The 22,304-nt window shown below is 49.2% G+C and overlaps 1 protein-coding gene across 1 annotated transcript; it reads right to left on the reverse strand.

Annotated features, from left to right (window-relative positions):
* Positions 1-1,586: 1,586 nt before the first annotated feature.
* Positions 1,587-10,899, reverse strand: LOC133339619 (protein daughter of sevenless-like; the record flags this gene model as incomplete). The annotated part of the gene is made up of 4 exons (XM_061547750.1): positions 10,888-10,899; positions 9,679-9,859; positions 3,924-4,234; positions 1,587-1,712 (listed from the first exon to the last, which is right to left on the reverse strand). Coding segments are annotated over exons 1-4 (630 nt in total), but the record flags the coding sequence as incomplete, so codon positions are not given.
* Between the last annotated feature and the right edge of the window lie 11,405 nt (positions 10,900-22,304).

Here is a 22,304-nt window from a genome sequence, read left to right on the forward strand (position 1 = left end):
GTGGTGTGGGTGGTGGTGTGGGGTGGTGTGGGGTGGTGGGTGGTGGGGGTGGGGTGGGTGGCAGTGGTGTGGGGTGGAGTGGGGTGGCATGGGGTGGGGTGGTGTAGGGTGGGGTGGTGGGGGGTGGTTTGGGGTGGGGTGGGGTGGCGTGGGGTGGCATTGGGTGGGGGTGGTGTAGGTGGGGTGGTGTGGGGGTGGTGTGGCGTGGGGTGGCGTGGGGTTGGCGTGGGGTGGCGTGGGTGGCGTGGGGTGGTGGAGTGGGGTGGGGGTGGTGTGGGGTGGTGTAGGGTGGGGTGGTGTGGGGTGGTGTGGGGTGGGGTGGGAGGTGCGCAGTGGTTGTTGGGGTGGAGTGGGGTGGCATGGGGTGGGGGGGTGTAGGGTGGGGTGGTGTGGGGTGGGGTTGCGTGGGGGTGGCGTGGGGGTGGCGTGGGGTGGCGTGGGGTGAGGGTGGGGTGGGGTGCTGTAGGGTGGGTGGTGTGGGGTGTTGTGGTGGTGGGTGGGGTGGCGTGGGTGTGGGATGGCGTGGGGTGGCGTGGGGTGGGGGTGGTGTAGGGTGGGGTGGTGTGGGTGGGGTGGCGTGGGGTGGGGTGGGGGTGGTGTAGTGTGGGGTGGTGTAGGGGGGTGGGTGGGGTGTGGGGGGGGTGGTGTAGGGTGGGGTGGTGGTGGGGTGGTGTGGCGTGGGGTGGCGTGGGGTGGCGTGGGGTGGCGTGGGTGGCGTGGGGGGTGGCGTGGGTGGCGTGGGGTGGCGTGGGGTGGGGGTGGTGTGGGGTGGTGTAGGGTGGGGTGGTGTGGGGTGGCGTGGTGTGGGGTGGCGTGGGGTGGCGTGGGGTGGGGGTGGTGTAGGGTGGGGTGGTGTGGGGTGGGGTGGGGTGGCGTGGTGTGGGGTGGCGTGGGGTGGCGTGGGGTGGCGTAGGTGGTGGTGGTGTGGGGTGGGGTGGCGTGGGGGGGGGGTGGTGTGGCGTAGGGTGGCGTAGGGTGGCGTAGGGTGAGGTGGTGTGGGTGGGGTGGCGTGGGGTGGGGGGTGGTGTGCGTAGGGTGGCGTAGGGTGGCGATAGGGTGGGGTGGTGTGGGGTGGGGTGGGGTGGTGTGGGGTGGTGTGGGGTGGTGTGGTGTGGGGTGGCGTAGGGTGGCGTAGGGTGGCGTAGGGTGGCGTGGGGTGGCGTAGGGTGGGGTGGTGTGGGGTGGGGTGGGTGGCGTGGTGTGGGGTGGCGTGGGGTGGCGTAGGGTGGCGTAGGGTGGGGTGGTGTGGGGTGGGGTGGCGTGGGGTGGGGGTGGTGTGGCGTAGGGTGGCGTAGGGTGGCGTAGGGTGGGGTGGCGTAGGGTGGTGTAGGGTGGGGTGGGGTGGCGTGGGGTGGCGTGGGGTGGCGTGGGGTGGAATGGCGTAGGGTGGGGTGGCGTAGGGTGGTGTAGGGTGGGGTGGTGTGGGGTGGGGTGGTGTGGGGTGGGGTGGTGTGGGGTGGGGTGGTGTGGGGGTGGGGTGGTGTGGGTGGGGTGGTGTGGGGTGGGGTGGTGTTGGGGTGGTGTAGGGTGGTGTAGGGTGGTGTGGGGTGGTGTGGGGGTGGGATGAGGGTGGCGTGAGGTCTCACCATGTTACCGAGGGTCGTGCCCCCCCCTAGCGAGGGTGACGAGGAGAGGGGGGCGACACGCTGCTGTGTGGGCATTGACATGGTCCTGGGGGTGAGGTACGTCACATCCTCACCCTCGCTGCCCCCCTACACACGCACACAGACACAGATAGACACACACACAGACACACACAGACACAGATAGACACACACAGACAGACATTTAGATACACACACAGACACACACAGACACACACAGATAGACACACACAGACACACACACAGACACATAGATACACACACAGACACACACAGACAGACACATAGATACACATACAGACACATAGATATACACACAGACACACACAGACACACGTACACAGACACAGATAGACACACACAGACACACAGACAGACATTTAGATACACACACAGACACACACAGACATAGATAGACACACACATACACATACAGACACAGATAGACACACACAGACACACACAGACAGACACATAGATACACACACAGACACAAAGATATACACACAGACACACACAGACACACGCACACAGACACAGATAGACACACACAGACACACACAGACAGACATTTAGATACACACACAGACACACACAGAGTTCTGCTTGCTGGGTTTCTTTTCCATCTCGGCCACCGCCACCGCTTTCCCGTAAAATCACCCCCCTCCTCCTCCCCCCGCCAGGGTGAGCGACACTTCCCCATTGAGAGCTTCCTCCAGACGAAGCCCCACAATGCACGTCACCTCGAGGGGTGCTCTGGGGAATCAAGCGGTGCACGTGACGGACCACGTGCTGCTGATCAAGTTTCATGTATTAGGTGTAGCCCTCTTCTTGGTTCTTTCGGTAAAGTCACGTAGAATGGAAGTAATACAATAATAAACATAAAACATAATAAAATAATTCTCACGACGTTTCGGCCACAACGCAAGCAGCCGTCCTCAGGTGAAGAATGAAACACCACCAAGCTTGGAGCGTACATTTAAGCTGGGTTGGAGGGGGGGGGAGGTGGGAAGAAGAGCGCCTTGACAAAATAATTTGCATATCAAGAGGAATTCCTCCGCTCCAAGCTTGGTGGTGTTTCATTCTTCACCTGAGGATGGCTGCTTGCGTTGTGGCCGAAACGTCGTGAGAATTATTTTATTATGTTTTATTTTTATTATTTTATTACTTCCCTTCTACGTGACTTTACCGAAAGAACCAAGAAGATGAATCCCTGCAGTCACGAAAGCTTTAAATCGAAATTTAGGTGTAGCCCTGTGAGCCATTCGGCTCTTGAATCGGGTGCAACCGCAACAAACAGAAAACTAAAACATGAACAAGAAAACATCTTGAAGTGAATATGTGACTGAGTGCAAACAGAAGATCCAAGAAAAGACAGCAAAATATTGCAGAAAAAGCACCGTACACCAACGCTGTGTGCAAACATCCCAGTGGGATGCAAGTCAAACAACAACAACAACAACCACAAGACAACTTAGATTAAGGCCATCAGTCTAACTCTGTACTACAACAAACAAACATGGCCAAACCGAAAAACTTTTCAAAAATCACCAAAATAAAGCCATGAAAGCAATGAAACAGTGATCATAGGAACTGTGACCGAATTTTCACAATAAACGACGTGAACAACATGTACTACCAAACTCCGCAGCCATAGCTGGCTGCTTGAGTCACTCCACAACAGCAGGAGACATTGAATGACGAAACCGGTCATTGCCCTAGAAACGTTTGGGCAGTTCACCAACATTGGTTCAAGCAGAGCTTGGCTCTGCTGCTGATGATGACACACGGACTGTAACGCCCATCGTATAATAATAAGTATTATATATTGTTGTTATTATGGTATTAGCCAGGGCGGCTTGCCAATCTGTACCACGAACCTCTGTGACACAAAGGAGGCTGTCTTGCTCAGGTGTAGGCCAATCGGTTCCAAGGGCAATGCGTTAGAGGTCGCAAACGGGTTTTGTTTCCTTACCCGTACCCGGCCGCACCAGGGTGGCAAACGGGTACCCGTACACGTACCCGGCCGGGTACGGGTAGCCGGGTATCGGGTAGGGTACGGGTATCAGGTACCCGGTTGCGACCTCTGGTTAGCAGTGTCAATGATGGTGTTAATGATGGTGTTGATGATGTTGATGGTAATTATGCTTATGATGGTAATGTTAATGATGTTTATAATGATGGTGTTAATGACTGTGTTGATTAGAATGTTGATGGTGTTAATGATGGTGTTTATGTGAGCAATGTCCATGATGGTGGTGTTGATGGTGGTTGCGTTTACAACACCGCTCACAACAACAACGAAGACGATGACGTCACCTGGCTTCTGGGCGGGGCCCCCAGCGCACTGCTGGGCTGCGATTGGCTGCGCAGACGATGTGGGTGGAGCCTCTGCTCCGCCCCGTGCAATTGGTCGAGCGAGTGGGCGTGGCCCGGCGAGGGGGTGTGGCCCGGCGAGGGGGCGTGGCTACCCGGCGAGGGGGCGTGGCTTCGGGCAGGGACCGGGAAAATGGCCGACGTGCTCCTGGTGATGGCGCCGGACCTGGGATGAGAGGAGCCTCCTGATTGGCCGGCGTTGGCGGAGTAGGACGGGCTTGGAGATTTGGATTGGTTGGCGGGGTGGGTGCCATCTGTGTGACGAACACAGACGAATTGTGACACACTGCGTACTAGCTAAACTATTAAACTGTTTTTATTTGACCAGGTAAGATCCAGTAGTAGGTTTTTACCCTTTAAACTGGTACAAAAACTGACACCTTTATACAAGGCATCATGTTTGCAATAACCACAACACAAGCAGTCAGAATGCAAACAAAAAGAAACAACTCTGATAATGATATGCACTGTTCTGGATTTGACAGACAACCATTACAGTTTTACCATGTCTAGTGGTGGTCTCCCTGTCACAGGTTGAGTCACAAACCGCACCTCTCCATAACAAAGGCTCAGCCAAAGGCTCAGCCTTTGTTATGCAGTCTATTCTTAGTCTTAAGCCTCACCTTACCATATTAATAAAAAGTATGCGGCCCTTGCCCCACCACCTTCTCCAACCATTATATAAACGGAGTGGTAGCTCCTGAAATCTCTCATTTACTTGATACAGCTGTCGTGGCTGTGACGGTACCACCTGAAGACGGAAGCTTGTGTTGCCTCCGAAACGTCGTGATTTTTATTTTATTTTACTTTTTAATGTTTTTACCTACGTCACTTTACCGAAAAAACCTAAGAATATAGATATGCACTGTCCTTGAAGTTGATTGGTCCACACCCGAGACAGCTTTTCTTAGAGCCTAGTCTCCATTGGTGTTGGACCAGATGACGCCAAAAGGCGTACAACTCAAAGACAGCGCACTATCAGAGTATTGAGAGCTCGGGGTAAGCATTTACACTATGAGACCTCCTTTACCAGTGCCAAAATATAGTAGTAGGTTTTTACCCTTTCAGCTGGTACAAAAACTGACACCTTTATACAAAATGATGCCACCAGTTTAAAGGGTAAAAACCTACTACTATATTTTGCCACTGGTAAAGGAGGTCTCACAGGTAAGATCCATTGAGCTTACAAGCGACTTGGCTACCACAAATGAACGTTCAACAAAATGTATAGCGGCAATCAAATACTGTGAACGCGTGATGTTGATTCTCAATGTTGGGGGGGAAATCGGAGAACATGCAAACTCCAAGTATACAGCAGACATTAGGGTCGGGATCGAAACCACAATCTCCTGCATACGAGGCGAGGGGTATAACATCTCATCACAACCATAGCACCCCAGACACACAAGAGACACACAGAGAGACACAAAGAGAACACACAAACAACAAATATATACCCATTCACTAACTCACTCACCCATTAATTCACTAACTCACATACCCATTTACTAGCTCACTCACCCACTCATTCACTAACTAACTCACCCATTCATTCACTAACTCACTCACCCACTCATTCACTAACTCACTCACCCACTCATTCACTAACTCACCCACTCATTCACTAACTCACCCACTCCTTCACTAACTCAATCATTTAGTCATTCACTAACTCACCCACTCATTTACCAACTCACTCACTGACACATTTACTCACTCACTCACCCACTCATTCACTAACTCACTCACCCATTCATTCACTAATTCACCCACTCATTCACCAATTCACTCACTGACACATTCACTCAATCAATCACTCACCTACTCACTGACCAACTCACTAACCAAATCACCCACCCATTGATTAACCCACTCACTCACCCACTCACTCACCCACTAACTCCTCCAAACCTCGCTGAGGTTATTGTGTTTTTGGCGATCCTCTTTACCTACGTGTGTACGTCCGGGCCACCAGTAGTGATAGAAATTATCTGAACCGATCCTGGCCCTCCTCTAGGTCGAATCAGCCTCGAATGAGTTCACGTGGTGCGTAGTAAACATCGCCACTGGGGATACAAAGGCGGTCAGGCAGGAATGGTGCTGGCCTTCGTACGTCCCCGCGAATCTAATTTTCTTCGACAGTCTGTTATGTTTGCTGTGGGGAGCGGTGGTTCAATGGTTATCACGCTGCGCTACGAACCTGGCGACCCGAGTTTGATTTCCGCTCAAGGACACCAACACCACCGGCAATTACTTAAACTGGTCCTGGGTATCCCCTAGGTCAACTCAGCCTCAAATGAGTAGCTGGTGTGGTGTGTGTAAAACATGGCCAATAGGGAGACAAAGGTGGTCGGGCGTGCGTGGCGCTGGCCATCCAACCCCCCTCGTGTGCCACCGTGCCGGCCTTCGTAGGCCTGCTGCTACTCGCCGCTAACAGTACTTGCTACACGGGGGGTCGGGGGGGGGTCTTTGCATGTATCTGTGTGTGTGTGTGAGAAAGAGACTGTGGCTAATGTATAGGAGATTGCAAATCATGTTTCCAGGAATCCGAGTCTGCACTTAAAGGAAATGCCATGCGGTGGTTAGTGGTGAAATATTCTCTGCGTGTGGCTTCACAATAACGTGGCCCAAGTGGTCGGTGTTGTTGATGTTCAAATGGCAGATACCTTTTGCAAGGCATCAAGTACTGCATGGATCACACGTACTTGTGGCAAAACATGCAGACAAACATGCTCCGATAACATATATGCATCGTCTTAAACATGCAAACGAATATGCGATCATCAGCGCATGCTTCGTTTGCATATTTTTCCACAAGAGTACGTGTCGTTAATGCAGACGATGCTTTGCAAAAAAGGTATCTATTTGGCGTTTGAATATCTTAACACAATTCCTGTTTGATTGCCAGAAAGTGTAAACACTTAGTAAAAATTTACACTATGAGACCTCCTTTACCAGTGGCAAAATATAGTGATAGGTTTTTACCCTTTCAACTGGTACAAAAACTGACACCTTTATACAAGGCATCATGTTTGCAATAACCACAACACAAGCAGTCAAAATGCAAACAAAAATAAACAACTCTGATGATGATAATGATATGTACTGTCCTTGAAGTTGATTGGTCCACACCCGAGACATCGCTGAGTCTCTCTGGTGGATCCTGTCAACTTTCTGTACGACTGGGTGTGATATTCCTACCGCTATTGTTGCTTCTGCTGCTTGATGCCAATTGAGTGATTTGCGGGCAATTTTTCAGCATTGGGGCGGTTTGGCCGCAATACCAGTTCCTCTGTGGGTGTGGGTTTAGCTATGGGAGGAAACGCATGCAGATCTCAAACTCATACGAGCCTAAGCGTGCTTCAGACCCGGCCGATCCTATGCAGGCCCAACTACTAAATCCTCACACAGCACATCAAAGATGGCTTCTGACAGAAGTTGATCACTGGGTCCAGCGTTTGTTGAGCTATCTATTGCATACGAGACTGTTCAACGCCACATCTTGATCCAAAAACTGTACCTCCTAACTGGCGACCTAGATCTTCGACAGACCATTCGTAGCCTCACTAAAGAACAGATGCCTCTATATGGAACTAAACGGGCAGAAAAGTAGAGAGCGTTTCCAAAAGAATGGCTTACCACAAGGCAGTGTGCTCGCCTCACTTTCATTCAATATCTACACCAATGATCAGCCGCTTCCTGGTGAATGTCAGCGGTTCATCTATGCTGATGATCTCTGTTATCACCACACAGCAGAGACATTTCGAGGATACAGAGAAGAAGATCTCCGACCATCATCACCTAGCCAGTGAACTGGAACACGTACACCAAGCCCTCAAGATGAATGGATATTCAGACCACACAATCCGTAAAGCTATCACCCCAACCGTTGGGAAAGAACCATCTGAGGACCCAATCAAAACCATCCCCTTGCCATACATAGCAGAGGTCACCAAAAATATTTCCAAAATCATGAGCAAACACAATATGCAGGTTCGATTTAACACAGTACAGACAATTCGTGATCTGATCCCATCTGTGAAGGATGAGATCCCTGACATGCAATACCCCGGCGTCTACAAACTAGGCTGTGTCTGCGGCAGTAGTTACATTGGGGAAACTAAGCGACATGTCTCGGACCGTGTTCGTGAACACAAGGCAGATCTGAAACACGGTAGGACCAATACCTCGGCTGTGGCTGATCATTGTTTTAATGCGGTGGGCTCACACGAAATTGATTTCTCTAAGACAAATTTACTTTGCAAGCCCACTGGCTATCAACAAAGATTTGTTCATGAAGCCATCCATATATACAGACACAATTTCAACCGAGAGGATGGGTACAAACTCAGCAATCACTGGAAGGACGTCAACAATAAGTTTAAGTCATAACTGGCTGTGATGTTTCATTTCAGCACTCTCTGAGGCTCACCAGTTTTTGAATCCTTCACATTAACATAACCTTCACCACTCATGCTGCCCCGGGTCTTTTGTGCCCCCCCCCCACCCACTCTGTTCTGACACTTGGGCTACGCCCATCTTAAACCTTTATAAACAGTTTGACTTTAAAGGCTTACCCCATTTTGTCTTAACCTGATGACGATCGCTTGCGTTGCGATCGAAACGTCGTAGTTTTTGGTCATAGTTTTTTTTACCTATCTACGTGACTTTACCGAAAGACCCAAAGAATACAATGTGTGCTTGTCAGGAGAAGCAAACCGTGGATCATCTCCTGAGATGACCTGCAGCAACCACAATACACTTCCTCAAGATTTGGCAATGCCAAACACCAGAAACCTGTGCAGAATGTTGGGAAATACAATAGAGGTTGGACAAGAGAAACGATGAAGAAGCGGAGTGCAGCGCTAACCACACTCACGCAATCACCCATTGCACTCAACAACAACAGTAGCCATCCGTTACTAAGTGATGGTGATGCCACCATGATGCTTGTGCCAGGCTAGCTGCACTTTGAGGCCATGTGAAATGTCGAGGGCTCTCTGCTGACAGAAGGTCACGGAACAGACCCAGGTGTCATGGGTTGACTGACTGAGATGCCTGGAAGATGAACCACCTGTGCCCCCTACTGTGCCAACTTGCTGCGTTTTAGCTGCCTGGCGCTCCACTCGTTGTGAGCGTCGCTCCTCCGCCCTCCGTTGTTGTTGGAGGGCGACTGCCTTCAACTGCCCAGTAGCGTCCTTCACGAGCCTCTTCCTCCACAGAGGCCGATGTTGAAACTACCGGTCATCGGCAAGTCCACCCAACTCCACATCCTCCTGTACCATATCAGTTAATCTCTTCTCCAGCCCGTGTCGTACCCATTTAGCCTCCTCTATCTAGCCAACCAAAAGCTGTTTGGGCATGTAGTGGCTGGGCATGCAGGCTACGTTACACAGCCAACACAGCATCACCTGCCGGAGGAGCTCACTGATGGAACTGTGTCTAGATCTTTCAAGGATCTGTGAACTCCTCCCACAATCCAGCCTGGTTTAACTCAGGATGGATCGTAGGCAAGCCAGCCTGAATGTTTATAACCGGCACCGATGTTCCATTACAGGGGTTCACGTTTTGCAAGCATAGAGAAGGAGGGCATCACTGTGGCCGAGAAGACCCGAAGCTTTGTGCGGAGCGACAGACCAGGTAGCTTCCACACATAGTAGCAGTAGTGGAGAGACAGGGAGGTGACGGGCTCTCTCACCGTGTTGCCCACACAGCTGCCGCAGCGCCTTGACCCACGCGTGCATCTCGTGTGCCGAGTCGGCCTCCAGCACGTATGCACGCTCCGGCGTGCGCAGCCCGAACACGTAGCCCAGGGACGAGGGTGGATCAGCCGCGGTGCCGCCACTCCTCTCGTGGTTCTCCAACCCCTTCTCCTCGTCCTGCGATGGAGTCGGAGTCGGCGTTTAGACTCTGAACGAACTTTAGATTTGAAGCTTTCGTGACTGCAAGGATTCATACGCTTAGGTTTTTTCGGTAAAGTTACGTGGGTAATTTTTATTTATTAAAATTAATAAAAGTCAAATAAAAATACAATAAAAATCACGACGTTTCGGAGGCAACACAAGCTTCCGTCTTCAGGTGGAGCAGTCACAGCACGACTGCTGTATCAAGTGAGAGAAATTCCAAGAAAACAGTCCTTGTATATATACTGGTTGAGGGTGGTAGGCCCCTTTTTTAATTTTACTTTTATTAAGTTAAAATTTTTACCTACGTGACTTTACCGAAAAAACCTAAGAATATGAATATCTGAACGAACTATTAAACTATTTTGTTTGTACCAGGTGTAAGGTCCCACTGAGGTGTGTAGCTCTTCTATCACGCTTTCATTGAACTCGCTCTGTCTGTTGTCGTACCCTCAAATCTTGTAACTCAATTTTTACCCACTTCCCAATGTGGTATCGACTGCAAACTTGGTATACTTGTGTCATACTGATGACAACACAATATTCTATCATTAAAAATAAAAAAATCGATTTTTTTAAATAACCTTTTTTACATGTTATGTTTCGGCTTGGGTCTAATTGTCCACGCTCAACTCACGTTGGCTGTAAATCACGACGGTTCTCCTTGCGTCGTGGCAAGCCTCGGGGCCACTTCCTGGAGTCGTGGAGTTCTGCCATTACTCGTACGGTACATTTCATTAATATTCTTAGGTTTTTTTCGGTAAAGTCACGTAGGTAGATACAGCAGTCGTGCTGTGACGGTTCCACCTGAAGACGGAAGCTTGTGTTGCCTCCGAAACGTCGTGATTTTTATTTTATTTTATTTAACTTTCATTAAATTTACTTTTTTACCTACGTGACTTTACCGATAAAACCTAAGAATATGAATCATTGCAGTCACGAAAGCTTAAAATTTAGACATTTCATTAAAGCGTGTTTTTAAATATTACTTATTAAGAAGCGACTTCCATGGCCATCGCGTAACGACAGCTCAATGAAGTTGTCTTATCGTCATCGTCCTCGTGTGGGAATGTACAACAACAACAGCAGCAGCAGCAGCAGCCAAATGCTCTGAACGCCGTGGTGACGTTGATTCTAAATGTGGAGGGGAAAACCGGAGGACCCGGAGAAAAATCCACACGACCACAGGGAGAGAAAGAGACACGCGAACTCCACATATACAGCAGCAGGCGGCAGGGTTGGGATTGAACCCATGAACCCCTGTATACCATTTCGATTTAAAGCTTTCGTGACTGCAGCAGGGATTCATCTTCTTGGTTCTTTTGGTAAAGTCACCACGTAGAATGGAAATAATAAAATAATAAAAATAAAACATCATAAAATAATTCTCACGACGTTTCGGCCACAACGCAAGCAGCCGTCCTCAGGTGAAGAATAGGTCTGTCGATTAGACAGAGTCTGAATGACACGTCCTGGGCTTGGAGCGACTATTTAAGCTGGGAGGGAGGAGGAAGAGCGCCTTGACAAAAGAATTTGCACATCAAGAGGAATTTTATATACCAGGCGATGATGATGCCGTGTGTGATGACGCTGCGAGTGATGATGTTGTGTGATCATGGTGTGAGTGATGACGATGTGAGTGATGATGCTATTTCATAAGTGCGGTACGTACGTAAGCGCGGACGTTCGTACGTGCGAGGGTTTGTAAGTGTGCACGTTTGTAAGTACGGGGACTGCCTGTAAATCTCGACAAGATACGGTAAAACCTTGGATTGCGAGTAACTTGGTCTGCGAGTGTTTTGCAAGACGACCCAAATTTTTACTAATTATTAATTTGATAAACCAGCGAGGGTCTTGCAATACGAGCAGCACGTGCATACGCTTTGTCTGCCATGCGTCACGTGATCACAACTGACATACGAGCGCTTTGATATACGAGTGCTTTGATCTACGAGTGCTTTGATCTACGAGTGTTTTGATCTACGAGTGCTTTGATCTACGAGTGTTTTGATCTACGAGTGCTTTGATCTACGAGTGCTTTGATATACGAGCGTTATGATCTACGAGTGCTTTGATCTACGAGTGTTTTGATCTACGAGTGCTTTGATCTACGAGTGCTTTGATCTACGAGTGCTTTGATATACGAGTGTTTTGATCTACGAGTGTTTTGATCTACGAGTGCTTTGATCTACGAGTGTTTTGATCTACGAGTGCTTTGATCTACGAGTGCTTTGATCTACGAGTGCTTTGATATACGAGTGTTTTGATCTACGAGTGTTTTGATCTACGAGTGCTTTGATCTACGAGTGCTTTGATCTACGAGCACTTTGATCTACGAATGCTTTGATCTACGAGTGTTTTGATCTACGAGTGCTTTGATCTACGAGTGCTTTGATATACGAGTGCTTTGATCTACGAGTGCTTTGATCTACGAGTGCGTTGATCTACGAGTGCTTTGATCTACGAGTGCTTTGATCTACGGCCGCTTTGATCTACGCGTACTTTGATCTACGAGTGTTTTGATCTACGAGTGTTTTGATCTACGAGTATTTTGATCTACGAGTGCTTTGATCTACGAGTGCTTTGATCTACGAGTGCTTTGATCTACGAGTGTTTTGATCTACGAGTGTTTTGATCTACGAGTGTTTTGATCTACGAGTGCTTTGATCTACGAGTGCTTTGATCTACGAGTGTTTTGATCTACGAGTGTTTTGATCTACGAGTGCTTTGATCTACGAGTGCTTTGATCTATGATTGCTTTGATCTACGAGTGTTTTGATCTACGACCGCTTTGATCTACGAGTGCTTTGATCTACGAGTGTTTTGATCTACGAGTGTTTTGATCTACGAGTGTTTTGATTTACGAGTGCTTTGATCTACGAGTGCTTTGATCTACGAGTGTTTTGATCTACGAGTGTTTTGATCTACGAGTGTTTTGATCTACGAGTGTTTTGATCTACGAGTGCTTTGATCTACGAGTGTTTTGATCTACGAGTGCTTTGATCTACGAGCGCTTTGATCTACGAGTGTTTTGATCTACGAGTGTTTTGATATACGAGTTCTTTGATCTACGAGTGCTTTGATCTACGAGTGCTTTGATCTACGAGTGCTTTGATCTACGAGTGCTTTGATCTACGAGTGCTTTGATATACGAGTGCTTTGATCTACGAGTGCTTTGATCTACGAGTGCTTTGATCTACGAGTGCTTTGATCTACGAGTGCTTTGATATACGAGTGCTTTGATCTACGAGTGCTTTGATCTACGAGTGCTTTGATCTACGAGTGCTTTGATCTACGAGTACTTTGATCCACGAGTTCTTTGATCTACGAGTTCTTTGATATACGAATGCTTTGATCTACGAGTGCTTTGATCTACGAGTGTTTTGATCTACGAGTGTTTTAATCTACGAGTGTTTTAATCTACGAGTGCTTTGATCTACAAGTGTTTTGATCTACGAGTGCTTTGATCTACGAGTGCTTTGATCTACGAGCGCTTTGATCTACGAGCGTTTTGATCTACGAGTGTTTTGATCTACGAGTGCTTTGATCTACGAGTGCTTTGATCTACGAGCGCTTTGATCTACGAGTGCTTTGATCTACAAGTGCTTTGATCTACGAGTGCTTTGATCTACGAGTGCTTTGATCTACGAGTGCTTTGATCTACGAGTGCTTTGATCTACGAGTGCTTTGATCTACGAGTGCTTTGATCTACGAGTGCTTTGATCTACGAGTGCTTTGATCCACGAGTTCTTTGATCTACGAGTTCTTTGATATACGAATGCTTTGATCTACGAGTGTTTTGATCTACGAGTGCTTTGATCTACGAGTGCTTTGATATACGAGTGCTTTGATCTACGAGTGCTTTGATCTACAAGTGCTTTGATCTATGAGTGCTTTGATCTACGAGTGCTTTGATCCACAAGTGCTTTGATCCACGAGTTATTTGATCTACGAGTGCTTTGATATACGAGTGCTTTGATCTACGAGTGCTTTGATATACGAGTGCTTTGATCTACGAGTGCTTTGATCTACGAGTGCTTTGATATACGAGTGCTTTGATCTACGAGTGCTTTGATCTACGAGCGCTTTGATCTACGGGCGCTTTGATCTACGAGTGCTTTGATCTACGAGTGCTTTGATCTACGAGTGCTTTGATCTACGAGTGCTTTGATCTACGAGTGCTTTGATCTACGTGTGCTTTGATCTACGGGTGCTTTGATCTACGAGTGCTTTGATATACGAGTGCTTTGATCTACGAGTGCTTTGATATACGAGTGCTTTGATCTACGAGTGCTTTGATCTACAAGTGTTTTGATCTACAAGTGCTTTGATCTACAAGTGCTTTGATCTACGGGTGCTTTGATCTACGAGCGCTTTGATCTACGAGCGCTTTGATCTACGAGTGCTTTGATCTACGAGTGCTTTGATCTACGAGTGCTTTGATCTACGAGTGCTTTGATCTACGAGTGCTTTGATCTACGAGTGCTTTGATCTACGGGTGCTTTGATCTACGAGTGCTTTGATATACGAGTGCTTTGATATACGAGTGCTTTGATCTACAAGTGGTTTGATCTACGAGTGCTTTGATCTACAAGTGTTTTGATCTACAAGTGCTTTGATCTACAAGTGCTTTGATCTACAGGTGCTTTGATCTACGAGCGCTTTGATCTACGAGCGCTTTGATCTACGAGTGCTTTTATCTACGAGTACTTTGATATACGAGCGCTTTGATCTACGAGCACTTTGATATACGAGCGCTTTGATCTACGAGTGCTTTGATCTACGAGTGCTTTGGATGACAAACACGTTTCCGGTACGAATTCTGCTCGCAATCCAAGGTTTCACTGCGTTTAACAAAGTTGAGAGTTTAAGACCAACACCACCCACCGGACTCGCCTGGGACGTGGCAGAGACGGCGCTGCCCCCCCCAACTCCCGCTCGGCGGGGGGCCTGTTGGGGGGCTTGTTGGGGGGCCTGTTGGGGGGCCCGCTGAGGGGCCCAGGCTAGGGCTGAGCACTGCCGCAGGGGGATGCAGCGCAGGGGGCAGCGAGCACGAGGCCCCTTGAAGTACTCGAGTCGGTCCGAGTCGCCAGTCAGACGGCCGCTCTTCAGCACGAACCAGCGGCGCTTCCACTGCCACACGCACACAGACACACACAGAGACAGAAACACACACACACAGACACACACAGAGACAGTCGCCCGTCAGACGGCCGCTCTTCAGCACGAACCAGCGGCGCTTCCACTGACACACACACAAAGACACACACACACACAGAGACACACACACAGAGACAGAGACACACATATACAGACACACACAGAGACAGTCGCCCGTCAGACGGCCGCTCTTCAGCACGAACCAGCGGCGCTTCCACTGACACACACACAGAGACACACACACAGAGACACACACACACAGACACACACACACTCAATCTCTCACACACACACAGAGACACACACACAGACACACACACTCAATCTCTCACACACACAGAGAGACACACACACACTCAATCTCTCACACACACACAGAGACACACACACACAGACACACACAGACTCAAACTCACACACACACAGACTCAATCTCACACACACACACAGAGACACACACAGACACACACACACACAGACACACACACAGACACACACACAGACTCAAACTCACACACACACAGACACACACAGACACACACAGACTCAATCTCTCACACACAGACACACACAGACACGCACAGACACGCACAGACACACACAGACACACACAGACTCTCAGACACACACAGACTCTCACACACACAGACACACACAGAGACACAGAGACACACACAGACACACACACAGACACACACACAGACACACACAGACTCAATCTCTCACACACACACAGAGACATCGGTTCCCCATGTAGCCTTCAACGGAGCGTCTGGGCAAGTGCTGCTAGTAGCGCGTAGCACCTAACACAGACTCATAGATAGACACAGACTCACACACAAAGACCACAACCTCAACTACCATAACAGAAAAGACAAAGATCCCCCGTGTAGCCTTAACAGACTGTTGGGGTCAAGTGCTGTTAGCGAGTAGCAGCACCTATGAAGACCGGCACTGTGGCACACGAGGGGGTGGGTGGCCAGCACCACGCCAGGCCGCCTTTGTCTCCCCAGTACACATCGCACCAGGTACTAAGCTCAGGCTGAGCCTAGCGGAGGTCCAGACCGGTTCAGATCATCGCCACCGGGATCGTGGTGCAGCGCGTTGACCCGCTGTGCAACTTTGTAGGAAAACCAGCAGTTCCTGAGGAACTGCACTGCGGCCATCTTGTCCTAAAGTCTCCACCGATGAAATGCCCAAATGCGACTCGCAGCTGTGGGAGAGAAACAACCGCTGGCTGTTCTTGGTTCTTTCGGTAAGGTCACGTAGAAGGGAAATAATACAATTTTAACATAATAAAATACAATTCTCACGACGTTTCGGCCACAACGCAAGCAGCCGTCCTCAGGTGAAGAACAGGTCTGACTTGTTCTTCACCTGAGGACGGCTGCTTGCGTTGTGGCCGAAACGTCGTGAGAATTGTATTTTATTATGTTTTATTTTATTATTTTATTATTTCCCTTCTACGTGACTTTACCGAAAGAACCAAGAAGATGAATCCCTGCTACAGTCACGAAAGCTTTACATCGAAATTTAACCGCTGGCTGGTTTCTACCCTCGTTAGGGACTCGAAGGCACAGAAACAGATTTGTGCTTCGGATCCAGTGGGCCGCCCTGGTTAATGCCGCACGTTTCAATTACCACAACACCCCGATTTACTCCCGCCCGCTGGACGTACTCTCGCTACAACGTACTCAACGTGGTGATACGTCGCTTTGCCAGAGTTCTATGTATCACCACCCCCATCGATACTCGGGAGGAATCTCGTCGACTGCCCCGGGCCCCCGAGCGGAGCGCCCGAGATGATGTTTTTATTTATCTTATCGATCGCAGGGAGCGCAGCGGCCCGTCGGCTTCCAGGAATCGGCTGCGGAAACTCTCTCTGACGTCACCGCGGCAGAAACACCGAGTCACAACCACCACCAACCAACCAACCACCAGCACAGACAAAGGTCCCCCGTGTAGCCTTGAACAGAACGTCGGGGCAAGTGCTGTTCGTAGCGAGTAGCAGCGCATAGGCGCTGCTACCAGTGGCGATGTTTACTACACACCGCACGAGGTACTCATTTGAGTCTGAGTCGACCTAGGGGAGGCCCAGGACCCATTCAGATAGTCGTCACTTGTGTTGGTGGCCGTGAGTGGGAATTGAACTGGGGTCGCCAGTTTTGTAGCGTGGCGCGTCAACCACTGTGCCACCGCTCCCCACCACCACCACCACCATCATGACGAGAGACCGGCAGAAACCGACCAAGTGGCATGACCACCCCACCTCCACCCTCCACTGTTGTGTCAGGCGAGGTAAACTCACAAGGCCACGCAAAGTGTCAAAGGCTCTCTGCTGACAGGAGGTCACCGGACAGACCCAGGTGCCATGGGGTTGACTGAGACGACTGGCAGATGCACCACCTGTGCCCCTACTGTGCTTTAGCCACCCCAGCGCTCCGATTGTTGTTGTGAGTGTTGCTCCTATGCCCTCCGTTGTTGCTGGAGGGCGACTGCCTCCAACTCCCCAGTAGTGTCCTTCACGAGCCTCCTCCACAGAGGCCGATCTTGACACTGCTGGCTCTATCCATTAGCCCCCTCTATCTGGCCAAACAGAAGTTGCTTGGGCATGCGGTGGCTGGGCATGTGACCCAGCCAATGCAGCCTCGCCTGCCACTGGTTCTTCGTGTTCTGGAGATGTAGATGCCACTGGTTCTTCGTGTTCTGCAGATGTAGATGCCACTGGTTCTTCGTGTTCTGGAGATGTAGATGCCACTGGTTCGTGTTCTGCAGATGTAGATGCCACTGGTTCTTCGTGTTCTGTAGATGTAGATGCCACTGGTTCTTCATGTTCTGCAGATGTAGATGCCACTGGTTCTTCACGTTCTGGAGATGTAGATGCCACTGGTTCTTCGTGTTCTGCATTGAAGGCTGCTGCGTCGGGTGTCACTGCACCTCGACTGGAGAATCATCCGAATCAGAATCGTCATTTAGACTGCAGGAGAAATCTGACAAGGATACAAAGCTCCATTTTCCACAGGATGTCCAGTAGAATTCGATACCCGGAGTTCCAGTGTAACTAACTTGGGAATTATTACCATCGGTTTAATGGTTATAAAAAAACACGCTGAAATGACTTGTTAAATAAGATGTGTATCTATATCTATGGGACCTTCGTGCCAGAATCCAAGATGATGAAAAAATAAGAATAGGCTTTAGCCTTTATGGCAATAAAGCAGTTTCAAAGACAATGTATACATTGACAGAGCATGTTTACACCATTAAATGCTTACTCCCGAGCTCTCATACTCTGATGGTGCATTGTCTTTGAGTTGTGCGCCTTTTGGCGTAATCTGGTCCAACCCATGTGAGACTAGGCTCTAAGGAAAGCTGTCTCGGGTGTGGACCAATCAACTTCAAGGACAGTGCATAAATTATCAGAGTTGTGTTTTTTGTTTGCATTATGACTGCAGGTATTGTGGTCTATGCAAACATGACTCCTTGTAAAAAAAAAACAATTATCAGAGCATGTTGATTTGCACGTTTTTCCACAAGCATGTGTGTTTTATGCAGAATTGATGCCTTGCAAAAATGTATCTATTTGGTGTTTGACCATCTTAACACAACTCCTGTTTCAGCGCCAGAAAGGGTTAAACCTATTCTTGTTTTTCATTAATTGTATCTATCCCCGGCACTATATAAATAAGAATAACATGACATTTCTTCACTATGTTTACGTGATTAATGTCTGTTTTTATCTGTTTATGTTAATACTGTAGAGTATGACATTAACTTAAATATAATTTGTCTTTGTTGACAATGTGAATGCTAAGTTATGAAGTGTTTATAGTATGAAATGGTAAGTTACGAAGGCTGGCATCGCAATAGTGCTAATGGTATAAGTTATTCACGATATAAAGTTTCAATATACGAACAAAGCTCCAGGAACGTATCTGCTGCGTATATGGAGGTATTACTTATTTTTGTCTTCGTTTACAATGTGAATGGTGAGCTATGAAGTGTTAATAGTGTGAAATGGTAAGTTACAAAGGCTGGGAACACATCCGCACAGTGCTAATGGTAAAAGTTATTCACGATACGAAGTTTCGAACGAAGCTCTATGAACAAACACATCTGCTTAGTATATCGAGGTTTTACTGTGAACCTATTACTTTTGAGCCTCCAACTCCTTCCCAGAGTGATCACCAGATCATCAGCTTACATAACACGGTTAACCAATAGGGAGCCATCCATCAGCCTCCCATTGTATCTGGACCCGATGGAGATTCCTCCGGCACAGCCATGGAGGGCTTCTAAAACTCAGTGGTCGAAGATGATGTTCAATAAATGTGGGGGCCAGGGAATGGAACAGGGAATGTAACCTACTCCCGGCCACGTAGCTTTACCCAGGGGCCCGCCCACCACCATGAAGGCCCTTAACGATTGTGAGCAGAGAGTCAGGGACTCCGAAAGCGCGAGGAATATCCCAAAAGACCTGTCCTATTGATGGTATTGTAGGCAGAGGTCGCAAACGGGCTTTGATTCCTTACCCGTACCCGTACCCGGCCGCACCAGGGTCGCAAACGGGTACCCGTACCCGGCCGGGCCGGGTACGGATAGGGTACGGGTATCGGGTACCCGATTGCGACCTCTGGGATGAAGCCATGTTGCAGGCGCGGGTGGGTTGATTCTAGGAACTTGAATTGTGAGAAGAGACAAGACGTTGGGAAATGAGTGACAGTTACTCACCAGTGACTCACGGCCTACCCGTACCCGGCCACACCAGGGTAGCCGGGTATCGGGTAGGGTACGGGTATTGGGTACCCGGTTGCGACCTCTGATTGTAGGCGCTGGGCAGGTCAATAAAGCAGAGATGTAGGTCCCGTTGGCATTTCACACACACACTCTTAGCCACGCACGTAAACATGCCCGGGGCAGTCGCAAAACAACACACAGAAGTTATTTATGAGTCAAGAGTGACATTTTGCCGAAACTACAAAATAAATGAACAATCCACAGTGCGTGTTGCACTGTGGATGTTGACAGGGCTGTTGGGGCCAGTGCCGTTAGTGCGTAGACACATCGATACACTTAGACAAAGACACGCATAGACACATACTCACTCACAAAGACACACAGACACCACACCAACACAACAACAAAGACAGGCATAGACACAGACTCACTCACAAAGACACACAGACACCACACCAACACAACAACAAAGACAGGCATAGACACAGACTCACTCACAAAGACGCACAGACACCACACCAATACAACAACAAAGACAGGCATAGACACAGACTCACTCACAAAGACACACAGACACCACACCAATACAACAACAAAGACAGGCATAGACACAGACTCACTCACAAAGACGCACAGACACCACACCAACACAACAACAAAGACAGGCATAGACACAGACTCACTCACAAAGACACACAGACACCACACCAATACAACAACAAAGACAGGCATAGACACAGACTCACTAACACAGACACACAGACACCACACCAACACAACAACAAAGACAGGCATAGACACAGACTCACTCACAAAGACGCACAGACACCACACCAACACAACAACAAAGACAGGCATAGACACAGACTCACTCACAAAGACGCACAGACACCACACCAACACAACAACAAAGACAGGCATAGACACAGACTCACTCACACAGACACACAGACACCACACGAACACAACAACAAAGACAGGCATAGACACAGACTCACTCACACAGACACACAGACACCACACCAATACAACAACAACAGTCTTAGACCACACACCAAGACAACAACAACAACAGTCCCAGACCACACCACTACACTATACACTACACTATACACTACACACTAGACGATGCACTACACTATACACTACACCATACACTACACTACACACTAGACGATGCACTACACTATACACTACACACTACACTACACTATACACTACACTATACACTACTATACTACACACTACACTATACACTACACTATACACCACTACACTACACTATACACTACACTATACACTACTATACTACACACTACACTATACACTACACTACTATACACTATACACTACACTATACACTACACACTACACTACACTACACACTACACATTAGTGCTGTACTAGTAAATGCGGGTTCGAGGCGACGTGAATGTGGGTTTGAAGCGACGTAAATGTGGGTTTAAGGCGACGTAAATGCGGGTTTGATGCGACGTAAATGCGGGTTTAAGGCGACGTGAATGCGGGTTTCAGGCGACGTGAATGCGGGTTTGAGGCGACGTAAATGCGGGTTTGAGGCGACGTAAATGCGGGTTTGAGGCGACGTGAATGCGGGTTTGAAGCGACGTGAATGTGGGTTTGAGGCGACGTGAATACGAGTTTGAGGCGACGTGAATACGAGTTTGAGGCGACGTGAATGCGGGTTAGAGGCGACGTGAATGTGGGTTTGAAGCGACGTGAATGTGGGTTTGAGGCGACGTGAATGCGAGTTTCAGGCGACGTGAATGCGAGTTTCAGGCGACGTGAATGTGGGTTTGAGGCGACGTAAATGCGGGTCGTGGTGTCACTCACGGCGCGGCAGAGTTTCTTCTCGGAGGGAGATTTGCGTAGCCAGCCGCTCATCAACTCGTCACTCATCGTGATGCTGCTGCTGCTGGTGGAGACACGGGGAGACACAGGGAGACACGGGGAGACAGGGAGACACGGGGAGACAGGGAGACACGGGGAGACACGGGGAGACAGGGAGACACAGGGAGACACGGGGAGACAGAGCCCGTGTGAGACACAGGGAGACACGGGGAGACAGGGAGACACGGGGAGACACGGGGAGACAGAGCCCGTGTGAGACACAGGGAGACACGGGGAGACAGGGAGACAGGGAGACACAGGGAGACAGGGATACACAGGGAGACACGGGGAGACAGAGCCCGTGTGAGACACAGGGAGACAGACACAGACAGACACAGGGAGACAGAGAGCCCGTGTGAGACACAGGGAGACAGACACAGAGAGACACAGGGAGACAGACACAGAGAGACACAGGGAGACAGGGAGACAGAGAGGCCGTGTGGGACGCGGTGTGAGACGCGTGGGGAACTCAACGAGTCGCTGTTGCAACTCGCTCACTCAGACACTCCACCCCCCCTCACCCCTCCCCCCTCACCCCATAGAACCCCCCCTCTCACCCCTCCCTCACCCCCACCTCTCACCTCCCTCACCCCATAGAACCCCACTACCCTTCACC

The sequence above is a fragment of the Lethenteron reissneri genome, unplaced genomic scaffold, assembly GCF_015708825.2.
Source record: "Lethenteron reissneri isolate LAM-NWPU_2019-01 unplaced genomic scaffold, ASM1570882v1 scaffold_1937, whole genome shotgun sequence".
Classification (NCBI taxonomy): domain Eukaryota; kingdom Metazoa; phylum Chordata; class Hyperoartia; order Petromyzontiformes; family Petromyzontidae; genus Lethenteron; species Lethenteron reissneri.